Source organism: Manis javanica, chromosome 13 (genome assembly GCF_040802235.1).
Source record: "Manis javanica isolate MJ-LG chromosome 13, MJ_LKY, whole genome shotgun sequence".
NCBI classification, from domain to species: Eukaryota; Metazoa; Chordata; class Mammalia; order Pholidota; family Manidae; genus Manis; species Manis javanica.
In genome coordinates this window covers 100718562-100730547 of record NC_133168.1, presented here as the reverse complement: position 1 = coordinate 100730547, position 11986 = coordinate 100718562, and the positions used below count along the sequence as shown (strand labels likewise).

At 59.5% G+C, this 11986-nt stretch overlaps 1 protein-coding gene and 1 non-coding gene across 4 annotated transcripts; one reads left to right on the top strand and one right to left on the bottom strand.

Moving 5' to 3' along the window:
• Window positions 1-92: 92 nt before the first annotated feature.
• Window positions 93-199, top strand: LOC118972414 (U6 spliceosomal RNA). The gene has a single exon (XR_005061373.1). It is a non-coding gene; the product is annotated as a U6 spliceosomal RNA (small nuclear RNA).
• A 1402-nt stretch (window positions 200-1601) lies between these two features.
• On the bottom strand, window positions 1602-11031 carry R3HDM4 (R3H domain containing 4). 3 transcript variants are annotated; one of them, XM_073220723.1, is made up of 8 exons: window positions 10862-11031; window positions 5565-5719; window positions 5041-5165; window positions 4526-4652; window positions 4301-4386; window positions 3809-3894; window positions 3672-3727; window positions 1602-2644 (listed from the first exon to the last, which is right to left on the bottom strand). In XM_073220723.1, the coding sequence occupies exons 1-8, from the start codon at window positions 11014-11016 to the stop codon at window positions 2541-2543; spliced, it is 894 nt and encodes a 297-aa protein (XP_073076824.1). In that variant the 5' UTR covers window positions 11017-11031; the 3' UTR covers window positions 1602-2540. The 3 variants fall into 3 exon arrangements, with proteins under 3 accessions (XP_073076824.1, XP_073076825.1, XP_036873981.1); XM_073220724.1 differs by having other exon boundaries at window positions 3809-3837; XM_037018086.2 differs by lacking the exon at window positions 10862-11031 and adding an exon at window positions 10022-10175.
• Between the last annotated feature and the right edge of the window lie 955 nt (window positions 11032-11986).

Genomic DNA, 11986 nt, shown 5'->3' with positions numbered 1-11986 from the left:
TTACCTTTGTTTCTTTAGTTTGATGATGCATCCTAACTGTAAAGGAATTTATTTTAGGTCCTATAAATAGCTGCCGGGTTAGAGCAGAGATCGTGCTCGCTTCGGCAGCACATATACTAAAATTGGAACGATACAGAGAAGATTAGCATGGCCCCTGCGCAAGGATGACACGCAAATTCGTGAAGCGTTCCATATTTTGCTCTTTCTCATCCTTGACGTGCGCTAGGCGAGGAATCGGCAGGCATAAGCGACAACCTGCCGAAGACGCCTCCGGCCCCAAGGCTCCCTTCGCGACTCCTCAGGAGGCTGGTCGCATCTTTCTTATTTTCCTTTATTTTTCGGTTCTTAGGTGGAACTGAGGCTCACATAAGCGAGGTGACCAACCCAATTGAGGGCCCTTCGGCATTCAAACCCCACTCCCAGTTCCTCCTCCCAAAGCTGGTCTGTTCCAGGGCCTCTGGGGCTGCAGGGAAGGGTGTGCAGGCTGGGAGGCACAGCCTGGGAAAAGGCCTAGAGGCCAGCTATTTGGGGGCCAGGCTGGAGCACAGGGATGCAGAAGACCCTGCACAGCCAGCCAGCCAGCCAAGCAAGAGGATCCGCGTGGTGAAGAGCATCCCGGGGGCTCCCAGGGCCCACACCCACCCGAGGCCCAGCCCTGTACCCTGGGAACTGGGATCCTGCCCCCTCACAGATGGGGGCCTCCCAGCTGACTCCCCAGTACCTCCTTTTGTCCTCCATACTAGCCACTTGGATTTGCATTATTTAGGTCCTATCTTTAAAACTTTTTAAAGGTATGGTAAAATGGAATATGGTACACCCAAGCACCCAGATCCGAGCTAATATGGCACCCCAATAAGGAACCCGGCCCCTTGGAAAAAAGCACAGGCCTAGTGAGAGCATCTTGTCGGGCCAGAATGCAAGGACCGTGAGCACAGTGTGGAGGAGCCTGGCCAGCCTGCTCAGCCACGTCGGGCCCAAGGTCTGCAGCAGGTGGATAGCAGGGACCTCCCGTGGGGCGGGATGGGTTGAGTAGGCACTCCCCCCTGAGGTCTTCCTCCCCAAACCATCACCCCAGTGCATCATGGGAAAAACAGACAAACCTGGCCTGGGGACATCTTGCAGGATACCCGGCCAGTCCCAGACACACTGAGGGAAGGCCACGTGCAAAGACACAGAAAAGTCATGGGAAGATGGAGGCAGAGATGAGGGTCATGGCCACAAGCCAAGTGAGTTTACAGAAACTGGGAGAGGCAGGAAGGGCCCCCCATCCCCGGAGCCTCAGCCCTGCAACGTGCTATTTCTGGACTTCCAGCTGGGAGACGATAAATCCCTGTGATTGTGAGCAGCAATGTGGGCCACTTGGTTCCAGCCATCCTCTGTACTAGACAAGTGACTTCTGGGAGATGGTGCAGCTAAAGATGGGCACCCAGGAGGGGGACGAGCCAGTACAGTGAAGCCCACACCTGGATGCTGCCAGCATTCTTCCTGCACCCCTGCCTCACCCAAGGCATTACTCTGCATGATGACATCTGAGCTCTCAACGACAGGCACCCCAGCACATCCTTAGCACGCACTGTCCCCAAGGAAAACAACACAGGGAGACCAGAGCACCAGAAATGTATTAGACTCTCCACTTTTCCCAAAGGACAATTAGCACACACATGGGAGAGGGGTCTCCCAGCCCTGTTCTAGGGGCCAGGCCAGGTGACCGGCATGAGGATACCCCAAAACAACAGGCCATAGCCAGGCTGGGAGGTACCTAGAGGACATGGGGAGGGGAACAGGGCAGTCAGAGGAGGGGGGACTTCTGGCTGGAAGTCCCAGACCCCAGGATGAAGGGAGGGGAGGAAGGCGAAAGGGATGTGTAAAGCAGGTCAGGCCCTGAGAGCCACCAGAGGCACCAGGGGAGGGCAACACACATTCCAGAAAGAGGGAAAAACCCGCCTTTAAGATGCAGCTTCTGTCCTGGGTCGCAAGGTGCACGCTCACGCACACACACACACACACACACACACACACGCACACACGCACACGCACATGACATAATGTCCCTGGGGCTAGGAACAGCCCCAGAGACGCCCCCCCTCCAAGCCAAAAACTAGGAGGGGTCAAGTAGGGACCAGAACAATGCCCCTGACTTATCCACTGAAGAGAGTTTTTGGTTTTTCTTCCCAAAAGGGAAATTTAAAAATCTACAACAAATCACACCAAATTCATTAAAAGTGATAAAAACCCAGCTTTTCCCTTCTCAAGTAAGCTTCCGGCTGGGCTGAAAAAGTTGAACAAGAAGGAATATGGAAGTGAGCAGGCCCGATCTCCCCGCCCAGATACAAGCCACGGAGTGCGGCCAGGGGCCAGGACAGTCTGGGGCAGACCCAGCTGCCAGTGTTTCTCTGGGAGACCTGGGCAAAGAGGGGCCACCCCAAGGGGAAGAGCACATTACCAAGGAGAAATTCTAAAAACTTAGAAAGAGATCTTAGTGGATGGCATCAGAGGTCTTGGTGCCAGAAGGTGGCAGAAGGGGGCACCGGGGGCCTCCATCAGCTGCGCTGCTCCAGGTATGCGGACAGGAGCAGCCCCGGGGGCAGGAAGTCCAGGTGCCGATTGCTGACCTTCATCTGCCTCTTGCCCTCCAGGTCAGCACCTGCAGGAGGGCACAAGCAGGTGCTTCAGGCCTGGCAGACCATGACCCCCAGGGCCCAGGCCCCAGCTCACCAGGGCAGTTCCTGCTCTGAGCGCTTTCCGTCTGCGGCCAGCTTCATCCTTTGCTGTTACTTATCTGGGTTGTGACAGCACCCTGACACCCAGGCCCACAGCCACCAGGATGCTCACGTACAGTCCAGGCAAGGGTCCCAGGTCTCCCCGCCTCCATCCCTGCCCTCAGGGGTGACCGGAGCACCAAGGCCCTGGGTGGCCTGAACCCCACCATCCTCCCTGTCCCACACCTCCCTCGCTTCTCTCCAAAACCTGAACCAGCCACACACAGCCCAAGCCAGATCCCACCTCTGACCTTTGCCCGCTGTTCCTGTTCTTCCCTCCTCCCATCTGGCCCTGGCCAGCCTCCTCTGCCCTCTGCCCTCTGCGTGCCTCCAGCTGGACCGCGCCCCCTTCCCAGACAAGCACTTCAGCCCAACCCCTGCATCCCAGGGAGCAAAGGTATGGTGGGGGCTGTGGCTGCAGGGAGGGGGAAACCCTCCTGCCGTTCCCATGGAGACTGTCTCCCCAGTAACTCCCAGCAGGAGGCCAAGACAAGTGTGGGGAGCAAAGACCAGATGGGGTGCACTGGGCCAGCAAGGGCCTGAGAGGACCCTCCCTGGGGGGGTGCTGCGTCCTGGGACCACCCCATTGTAAAGGGGGAAACAGAGACCCCCGGATGGGGGTGTGGGTGGTTGCTGGAAGTCACGGGCGTGGCACAGAGGAGGACCCTGACACACCGAGTCCTCTCTCCTCATCTTGAATCCCTGCCCCCACTCTGAAGGTGCCGGCTGAGAAGCGCCCGTGTGCACAGCTCCCCACTGCGTGGGGTCGGGGGTCCAGGGCGCTTCTGATGAGCCGACGCGGAGTCCCTGTGCTCGCACTGTCCGTCCCTCCTCCCTGTCCAATAACCTCAGCCTCGCTTTCCCCAGGCTGAATTAGCCAGCTGGGGCCTCGGGGGGCTGCCAGACACTTACTGGCTGAGATGAGGTCCATGTACTGGCAGACGGCGTGGAGTAGGAGCCTCTCGAAGCTGTGGAGGAATGGGTGGTGGTGAGGCGCTGTGGCAGAGCAGGTCCCCGGGGAGCTCGCTGCGCCTGCCCCACGCGGTCACCTGTTGTCCAGCATGGCTGTGTACACGGCCTGGGGAGACACGGAGAAGAACCCCAGCAGCCGTTCCTCCCAGGTCTCCAGTGTTTCCTGTGGGAGGGACCAGCCCAGGGGTCAGGCTGTCCAGGCCCCCCATGCCTGGGGCAGCCTCCTGAACCAAAGCCCTGGGCTGATACGACCCGGGACCTGCTACATGAGGCTACTTAACTGTTTGCAAGGATGCCAGGCTCTTAGTATCTCCATACCTCTGAATGCCCGCACCTTCTGCCAGTGAACTCCTACATATCCCGCAGTACCTGCTGTCCCACCCTCTCAGGCAGCCCTAGTTCCTGCCCGCTGATCCACACTGGTCTATATCCTGCCCTGTCTCCACAATGCCGCGTGCACTGGGTAACCGGTCTCCCCTCACCACGTCCTTAATTGAGAAGCTGAGAAAAACAAGGCCGTCAAAAAAGACGAGGCAGGCCGGGAGAGCCAAGCCCGGCCTGGTCCTCACCATGGGTATGCGGCTCCGCTTGAGGACGGCTCGCAGACGCCGGCTGATGCGCTGGAAGCACTCGCGGGGGGTGTAGGCCGGGTCCTCTGCAAGAGTCCCAGATAGGGGCAGCTGGGGGCGGGGTCTCCACACCAGGCCCCTCCCGCCGGCACCGCCCAGTCCCCACCCCAGCCCCACACACGCTGGGCCAGACCCGCGTTCTCTCTCCAGGCCCCACGCGGTCACCTGTTGTCCGTCGGTCCTCCCCGCGGCAAGGCCCCCTCCTCCGCGCCTTGCTCCGGCCCTCATCCTCCAGGTAGCGGAGAACGCGCTCCTGCTCCTCCCCGGAGCGGTTCATGAAGTCATTCCAGACCTGGAAGAGAGACAGGTAGGCCCTGGGCTAACGACTGCACGTTCCCGGGCCTCAGTTTCCCCATTTGGCCAATGCACACGGACGGCCACAAAGTATATGCAAATAAATACCCGTTTCGGACACATTTACCCCCTGGGCTGGCCAAGAGTTTGTGTGGGGCCCCTGCAGACCCGCCTGTCTGGGGCAGGGAATCAACAAGGACCAAATGGGTTCTGATGTGGTCTGGGGCCCTGGAGAGGGGCAGAGGCGGATTCATCACGGGACCAGAAGGAGGTGGATGGTTCTGGCAGAGGGACCAGCAGAGGCATGCCTGGCGATGGGAAGGAGGACCTAGAGGCGGCCAGTGCGGCCAAGTGGAGGGAGCCCGCGAGGCCAGCCTGGGGCTCACCTCCACGTAGCTCTCATTGTTGCAGGCCTCTGCGAAGATGCCAGGTGCCGCAGGGAGTGCCAGGTCCCCATCATCCAGGCCAGGTGTGCCCCCATCTGTCTCCAGCAGGGTCAGGAGGTACTGGGCTAGATGGAAATGGATGCCAGTCTCTAGGCTGGAGAGTGGCATTCAGGGTCCCCCAGGCTCCATGGGGAACCAAGGACCATCTTTCCTCCCCTGGCCTCTATGTTCAGGACCTTTACTCTCTTGCTCACAATAACCCCCCACCTCCATGCCCCAACTCCTTTCTCAGAAGGCACAGGAACTGTCCAGCCTCCAGAATTCCTTCTCCCTGGCTTGTTGAACTCCTACACATCCTTAAAAGGCCCAGCTCCAATGCCCAGAGCTCCCTCTAGCCCAGCTCCTGTATTGTCCAGCTCAGGGCCCGGCTCACGGTAAGGGCAACAGACAGTGCTGACATGCATGCTGCTCTCCTCTAAGGCCTAGGAGCCCCTAGAAGGCACCCCCGCCCCACCTCTGCTCACTGTTTTCCAGGCGCTGGAGGCTCTTCCGCCCTTTGGCCCTGGGCACAAGGTCCGAGTTCCGCACAGCCTGGTTGATAAAGTGCTGCTTCCGCTTGGAGGCTGACAGCCTCTTCACCTGGGAGCCAGCTAGGGTGGGCAGGCAGCCCGGAAGGGGCCTGTGGGCCAGGGTGGGGGCAGGGGGGCGGTCCTCAGGGCCAAAAGAGGCCTGGACCCCCAGGTGGAACCCTATCTCAGCCATCACCTCCTTGGTTGCCCTCAGCAATGTGTGGAGCCCTGGGCCCTTAACATTTAATTTTGTTTCATTGTCACATCACCCCAGAGACCAGTACACTTGTGATGACAGATTAGTAAACTGAGGCTCTGAGAAGAGAAACACTTGCCATAAGCCACACATTGGGTAAGTGGCTGAGAAAAGCTACTTCCCCTTTCCACATATTTCCAGGTCTTAGCTGCAAGTTAGCAAATCCCAGGGTCTATGGGATGTGGACACCACCTTCTTCTAGACGTTTCTCGAGTGCCTTGATTTGAAGGAACAGAAGATAAACAGGCAACGGCCCCCAGAAACTCCAGGCGACGCCAACCACCTGGAGCGCCTCTGCAGATGTGCTGAGGGCCTGGACCGGGGGGAATGGGCTGGAGTGGGCCCCTCAGAGCTAATCCAACCTCCTCCTAGCAAATGGCATTAATTGTAGAGACGGATTAGCAGCACAGCTAGGACTCCTGCTGAGGGCCCACAGGCCAGGCACAGGCAGGCAGCCACTCCGGGAGCTGGAAGGGGGTCTCAAGTGGAAACTCCTCGGCAAGGAGAAGCTACTCAGGCTTCCTGGTCAGCCCCTGACAACCCCAGACCATAGGCGAAAGGTGGTCCTCACGGGGCTCAAAACCCTCACACCATGGGCCGATGCCGGGTTCTGGCCTGGGGTACAAGGACTCCCCCTCCCCGTGTCCCAGCTCTCTCTGCCCCTCCCACTCTGCTGTCCCTCCAGCAGCCCAGGCGCAGTTCTCACCTGCAGGCCCTCCGCAGTGCACACTCTGCCACACTCTAAGTGGCGCACCTGGTCATCGACTTTTGGGTTCTGATCACCTCCTCAGTAAGACCCCCACCTCTGTTTTCTGTCCACCATACATCCCATGTCATCGACAACTGCCCACCTCTCCCATGAGATCATAATCTCCACACAGGCACTCACGGTCAGGCCTGGCACACAGTAGGAGCCCAGAAAAACAGAGGTGTGGCCTAGAAAACTCCATGAAACTCTAGGACCATGGAGACAAGCGAGATATCTTGTAGGGATTAAGAGTGAAGTTAGGGGCATCAGGGTCTACACATGTCCCAAGAGCCCTTAAGCCTTAAGTTTTTGCACTTTACAGAATGGTCCTTACATCCTTATCAAAAAGCAAACAGGCTGATAAGACCTGGCAATGTCTGAGGTCAGAACAGGGCAGGTACACAGGTAAGTTCACACGAGCCCAAGGACCCATCAATAAGAGACAAGCAGGAAGAGGTGCAGGCCAGGCCCTGGAATCTCAGCCCTGAGTTCAAATCCCATGCTTCACTGTATAGCCTGGATTCTCATCTTACTCTCTGCAAAGTGGGGATACGAATAGCTCCTGCAGGTGCCTGTGGGTCTGGGAGGGAACACTCAGAGTTAAAAGGGACCAGGACATGTACCCTTGTCCATCCACCTAGCTGCAACCTGCTTGGTTTCCTCCTGTGACGGGGACCTCACCCCCGTGACCACACTGATCACAGCCATATCTCTGGGTAGATGTGAAGCCCATCATATAGATTCGTAAACCAAGGCCCAAAGTCACTACCCCAAGAAAAGGGATGCTGGGAAAGGTTGTGGCCAATCAAGTCAGCACAGAGTCAATGACTCAGGACGGATGCAACCCAAAGGGCTGCCTCCCTGAAGCCGAGCGCCACACCCCGAACCCCAGTTCATCCAGGGCTCCGGTGTCTGTGCCTCCACCCCGGCAGCTGGACAGGGGCCAGGATGGCAGCCTGGTGGGACTGATAACAGGCCACATCCGGGGGGAGCTGTCAGGGGGATGTCAGAGCTGGGTGGGACTCCATGAAAGCTCAAACCCTAAGGGCGTGGAGCTCCCCATTACCTAGTGAGTATGGCCAGAGCCCGGATTTGAACCTGGGTCTGAACTGGAACACTCCCCTGAATCACTCAGCCCCCTGCTTCCCTCTGGGCCCACAGAGGAATGTGTTGAGCCCCTCAGACTACCACCTACCTGTCTAAGACCCCCCAGGTCCCTCCCCCGCACCCACAGGACACAGCCCAGCTCCTGCTCCTCGGCCTGGTGTTGGACCTGGGTCTGTGCCTGCCTGGTCCCACAGGCATTCAGGGGCCCCTTCTCCTGGGTCTCATGCTCTGGGCTGAGCACTGGAAGTTGAGTCCCACACCGATTCAAGCCCGCAGACGTCAACCAGACTGCAGCAAGAGACAAGACACAAGGTGGTCTGGGGGGCCTGGGTCCCCACTCAAGAAATGGGACAGGTGGGAAGTGGGAGGCAGGGCAGAAACAGCAGAAAGTCAGATTTGTAATGAAGGCTGGGTGGGAAAGGGTTGGAAGTCGGTATCAACTTTATATGAAATACATCTACACACCAAAAACTGATGCCTGACCGGATCTCTCTCCCCATGGCCTCCCCTGCTCCAGACTTGGGGCCCTTCACTGTGCCTCCAATCGCTGGACACAGTCGGCCTCAGGGCCTTTGCACACATTAAACCTGCTGCCTGCTGCATACTTTCTTGACTCAAACATCATCTCTCTGAGAAACCACCCTCCTCTCGCCTGTTTCATCGCTGGTGTCAGAAAGCAGCTGGTTCACATTCCTGTTTATTCCTTGATCTCGCCTCCCTCGCTAGCCCATACAAACAGAATGGGGTGTCTGGGTCCCTGCTGTGTCCCAGTGCCTGGCTGACAGTGGTGCTCAGTAGCTGTTTGTTGAATGAATACCTAAACTTCTATTTACACTCACCAGAGGGCCAGTTCATTTGCTGCCCGTGCCACCCAAGGAGACTCCTCTACAGATGGGGAAACTGAGGATCCAGATGGGGCCCCTAAGGCTCCCCAGACCCAGCAGACCTCGGGTCGTGTCTGCACTGTGGGAGGCACCAGTGTTCAGTGAAGGTGGACAGGCCCCACGTGGAAAAGGCTGCTACGTCGGTTTGGGTTGGGGTGTCAGGAAACAGGCCCCTGGGTTCCCCCAACTCTGTTCCCTTGTGGGCTTTCAAATGACGCCTTTTGACACCCACTTCCCCGGGATAAAAATGCACCTTCTCTGGCCCCGGCCCCCTCCCCCAGGACAGGCAAGAGAGGAACCTAGTTCTCAGAGCAGGAAACCAGGGAGGGCTCCGGGCGGAGGTGACTCAGGGCTCCCAGCAGTGGCCACGCCCCCAGAACGCGAAGGGGCTGGGGCCTGTCCGAGGGACTGTTTACCCCCTGACAGGTAAACACCCACGTCGGGCGGTTAAGGCCCCTTAAAAGAAGATAAATACCCACATCTGTAGACCCTTGTGGCCTCTGGCAAAATACCCAGGTGGGGATATTAACATAATCATAAATACAGTAAACTGATAATGAAATAATAAAAAGAACAAAAGGATAATATTTAAATAATAAGGCAACTAACATAAGAAGATGCTTAAGATAATAATTAAATAATGAGTGCTCCCCTTTGCTGAGCACCCTGACGGCAGGGTCATTGACCAACCAGCCCGCCACTGAGAAGAGACCGAGGCCGTGATCTCATTTTACAGATGGGTAAACTGAGGCACGGGGGGTACGGAATAACCTGACCCGGCCGCGCGGGGGAGGAGGCACAAGTGGACCCCGCGCAGCTGACTCCTCGCCCCCCAAGGCCAGGAGCGCGGGGTGGACTGCACGGGGTTCTGCGTAAACACCCCGTTGAAAAGAAATCTGGGTTGCAGGGGGAGGGTCCCTACCCATAGGGGTCGCCCGCTCTGCTTCCGCTCGGGTCGGCCCGGGTCAAGCCGCCTTTGACCTGGGTCTGTACCCGGAGATGAACAAAGAACCCGGGGTGCCCTGGAGGTGGGGTGCCCACCCCCCTTCGGGAGGGCTCGGGGCCGGTGTGGGGTGGACGCCCAGCCTGAGGAGGACGGGAAAGCCGCCCGTGGGTACAAACCCAGAGCAACCCAGCGCGGCTTCCGGGCACACCGCGCGCGGCGGCGCCGGCGACCAGGCGCCCGGGACCCCCAGGCGGGTCCCCGCAGGGGCCCGGGGGCGGCGCGGCCCGGGGGCGTGTGCGCATCTACGGGGCGCGCCCCCCGCCCCGGCACGGGCCAGGGCCCCCATCCCACCCCGGCCCCCACCGCGCCCGGGGGTCCCCGAGAAGAGGGGCGGGGCGGACCCGGGGCTCCGCGGGGCCGCGGCGCAGGGGAAGGGGCCCGGGGCGCGCCCGCCCGCCCCGCCGCGCTCACAGCGTCCGTCGCCCGCCCGGGGCTCCCGCCGCCGCCGCCGCCGCCTCCGAGCCGCACTCCGGGTCCTCCAGAGCGACCATGGCTCACGCGCTGCAGCGCCGCCGCCGCCGCCCGGCAGGCCCGTCTCGGGGCCGGGCAGGAAGTGACGGGCGCTCGGGGCCGGGCCGGGGCGGGGCCTGGAGCCCGGGCGCGCGGAGGGGGCGGCCGCGGTACCCGCGGATCTCGGGCTGCGTGGGACGCCCAGTCCCGGGACGGGCGGGGAGGCTGAGGCAGGGGGAGGCTGGCCCCTGCCCCTGACCTGAAGCAGGGCTGCGGGTGGGGCGGGCATCTAGCCCCGGAGGGTAGCAAGGAAGGAGGGCGGCGCCCTTTTCAGAGACAGGGGACAGTCAATGGCCCATAGAGCCCGCCCCGCCCCAGGGGCCTTTCCTCCCACCTGCCGGCTCCCAGCCCTTCTGCTCAAGTGCTGCCCCTGGGGCGCGGGATGGGTGCCTCGGTTTACTTACTCATCTCTACAAGCGGGGCAATGTCAGCCCCCATCCCCTCCTGCCTTTTAGGGTTTATTTAACAAATGCCATCTGGGCTCTGGGGACCCAGCGGTGACCAGGACAGACCCCTTCCGCACCCAGTGGGGGAGGGAAGAGACCACCTCCGGGAGAGGGGCTGGCAAACTTCAAAAGTGGGAAGGGTGCGCCGGGGGGTGCCCAGAGTGACCAGAGCACGGTGCCCCGGGAGGTGCCGGGGGAAGGGGGTGGGGGGGACGGGAAGGGACCGTCCAAGATCTGCCTTTTGTTCCCAGGCCTTGGGAGCCGTGCAGGATTTAGAGCACAGAAATAAACTTACCGTAGAATCGAGAATCCACCCTTCAGTCTACGAGGGAAGTACGGAGCCCGGACGGCGTTAAAGGACGCCTGGGCATGCGGCCCCCCCACATCCAGCCTGGTGGGACTGTACAGGACAAATGACCCGCTCGGTTGGAAGAGTAAGGGGCGGGGCATGGGCGGGGGGGCGGGGACAGGAGGAGAAAAGGCAGAGAACACACGCTGTGTGATTGTGATTTTGTGCAGCTAAATATACAAAGAGGCAGAGGAAGTCAGTGGTGACAACAGGTCGAGAGGGAAGGTATCCCTGGGGGCAGTGACTGGCTGGGGTGGGGGGGACCCTGGGGGCTGGGAGGGGCTGCGGTCCTGCAGCTGCTCAATAAACAAGCTAATTCTGCAGGACACAGCCTGGGCCTCCCACGGAATCTGCCCACCCTCTCTTACCCTCTTGGGCCTTTGGCCTGCCTGTGAACTTCCACCGCTCCCCCCCAACGGAGTCCCCTCTTCAAAGGTCCCATCACCTGCTGTCTCCCCTGGGCCTATTAGACTAGGCAACTTCCCCCAGACAGTCCCTCCACCCCCACCTAGCGATCTCGGGTCTCCTCCACTAACCAGTCCCTCACGACCACCCCAAAGGGAATTCTCTTTCTTTTCTGATGTCTAGGCCATTGTCAAGAATCATTTTGAAGGTTTAAAAAGGCAAACAGATAAATGTTCCCCCTCTCCCAGGCTCTTTGTACTTCCTTCTGGAGACATGTGATGCACTTTGATGCGATTGCATATTTATCCATCTCTCCCTGAATCTTTTGGTCTTATTTACACAAAGGGTGACGTCTTTTTCTTGGCTGCATGGTACTCTGTCATGGCCTTAACATCCTGGTGCGCTGCAGCCTGCCTCGTGGGTTAGTTCTGGGGTACATTTCTGGGTGTGGGTTTGTTGGGATCAACAGTGGCCTCTGTAAACTGCGCCCCACCCGGTTCCAGCCACCAGTGGCACAGGGCTCACCCCCCTCCCATTGCGGGCAAGCCTGTTAGGTGGGAAGCAGACATTCCCTGGAAGTCTAATTTGCCTCACTCAGAGTCCCAGGGAAGTTGAGTTCTTTAAAGAACAGGCATCTTCTGATGACCACATCCTGAACGTCCCTCC

Coding starts and splice junctions, on each gene's coding strand:
- R3HDM4 (XM_073220723.1), bottom strand. CDS start 11,016: ATGCCCCGCCCCTTACTCTTCCAACCGAGCGGGTCATTTGTCCTGTAC. Junction 4,653..5,040: donor ACAATGAGAGCTACGTGGAG/GTGAGCCCCAGG, acceptor TCTCTCTTCCAG/GTCTGGAATGACTTCATGAA. Junction 4,387..4,525: donor GGAGGACCGACGGACAACAG/GTGACCGCGTGG, acceptor GGACTCTTGCAG/AGGACCCGGCCTACACCCCC.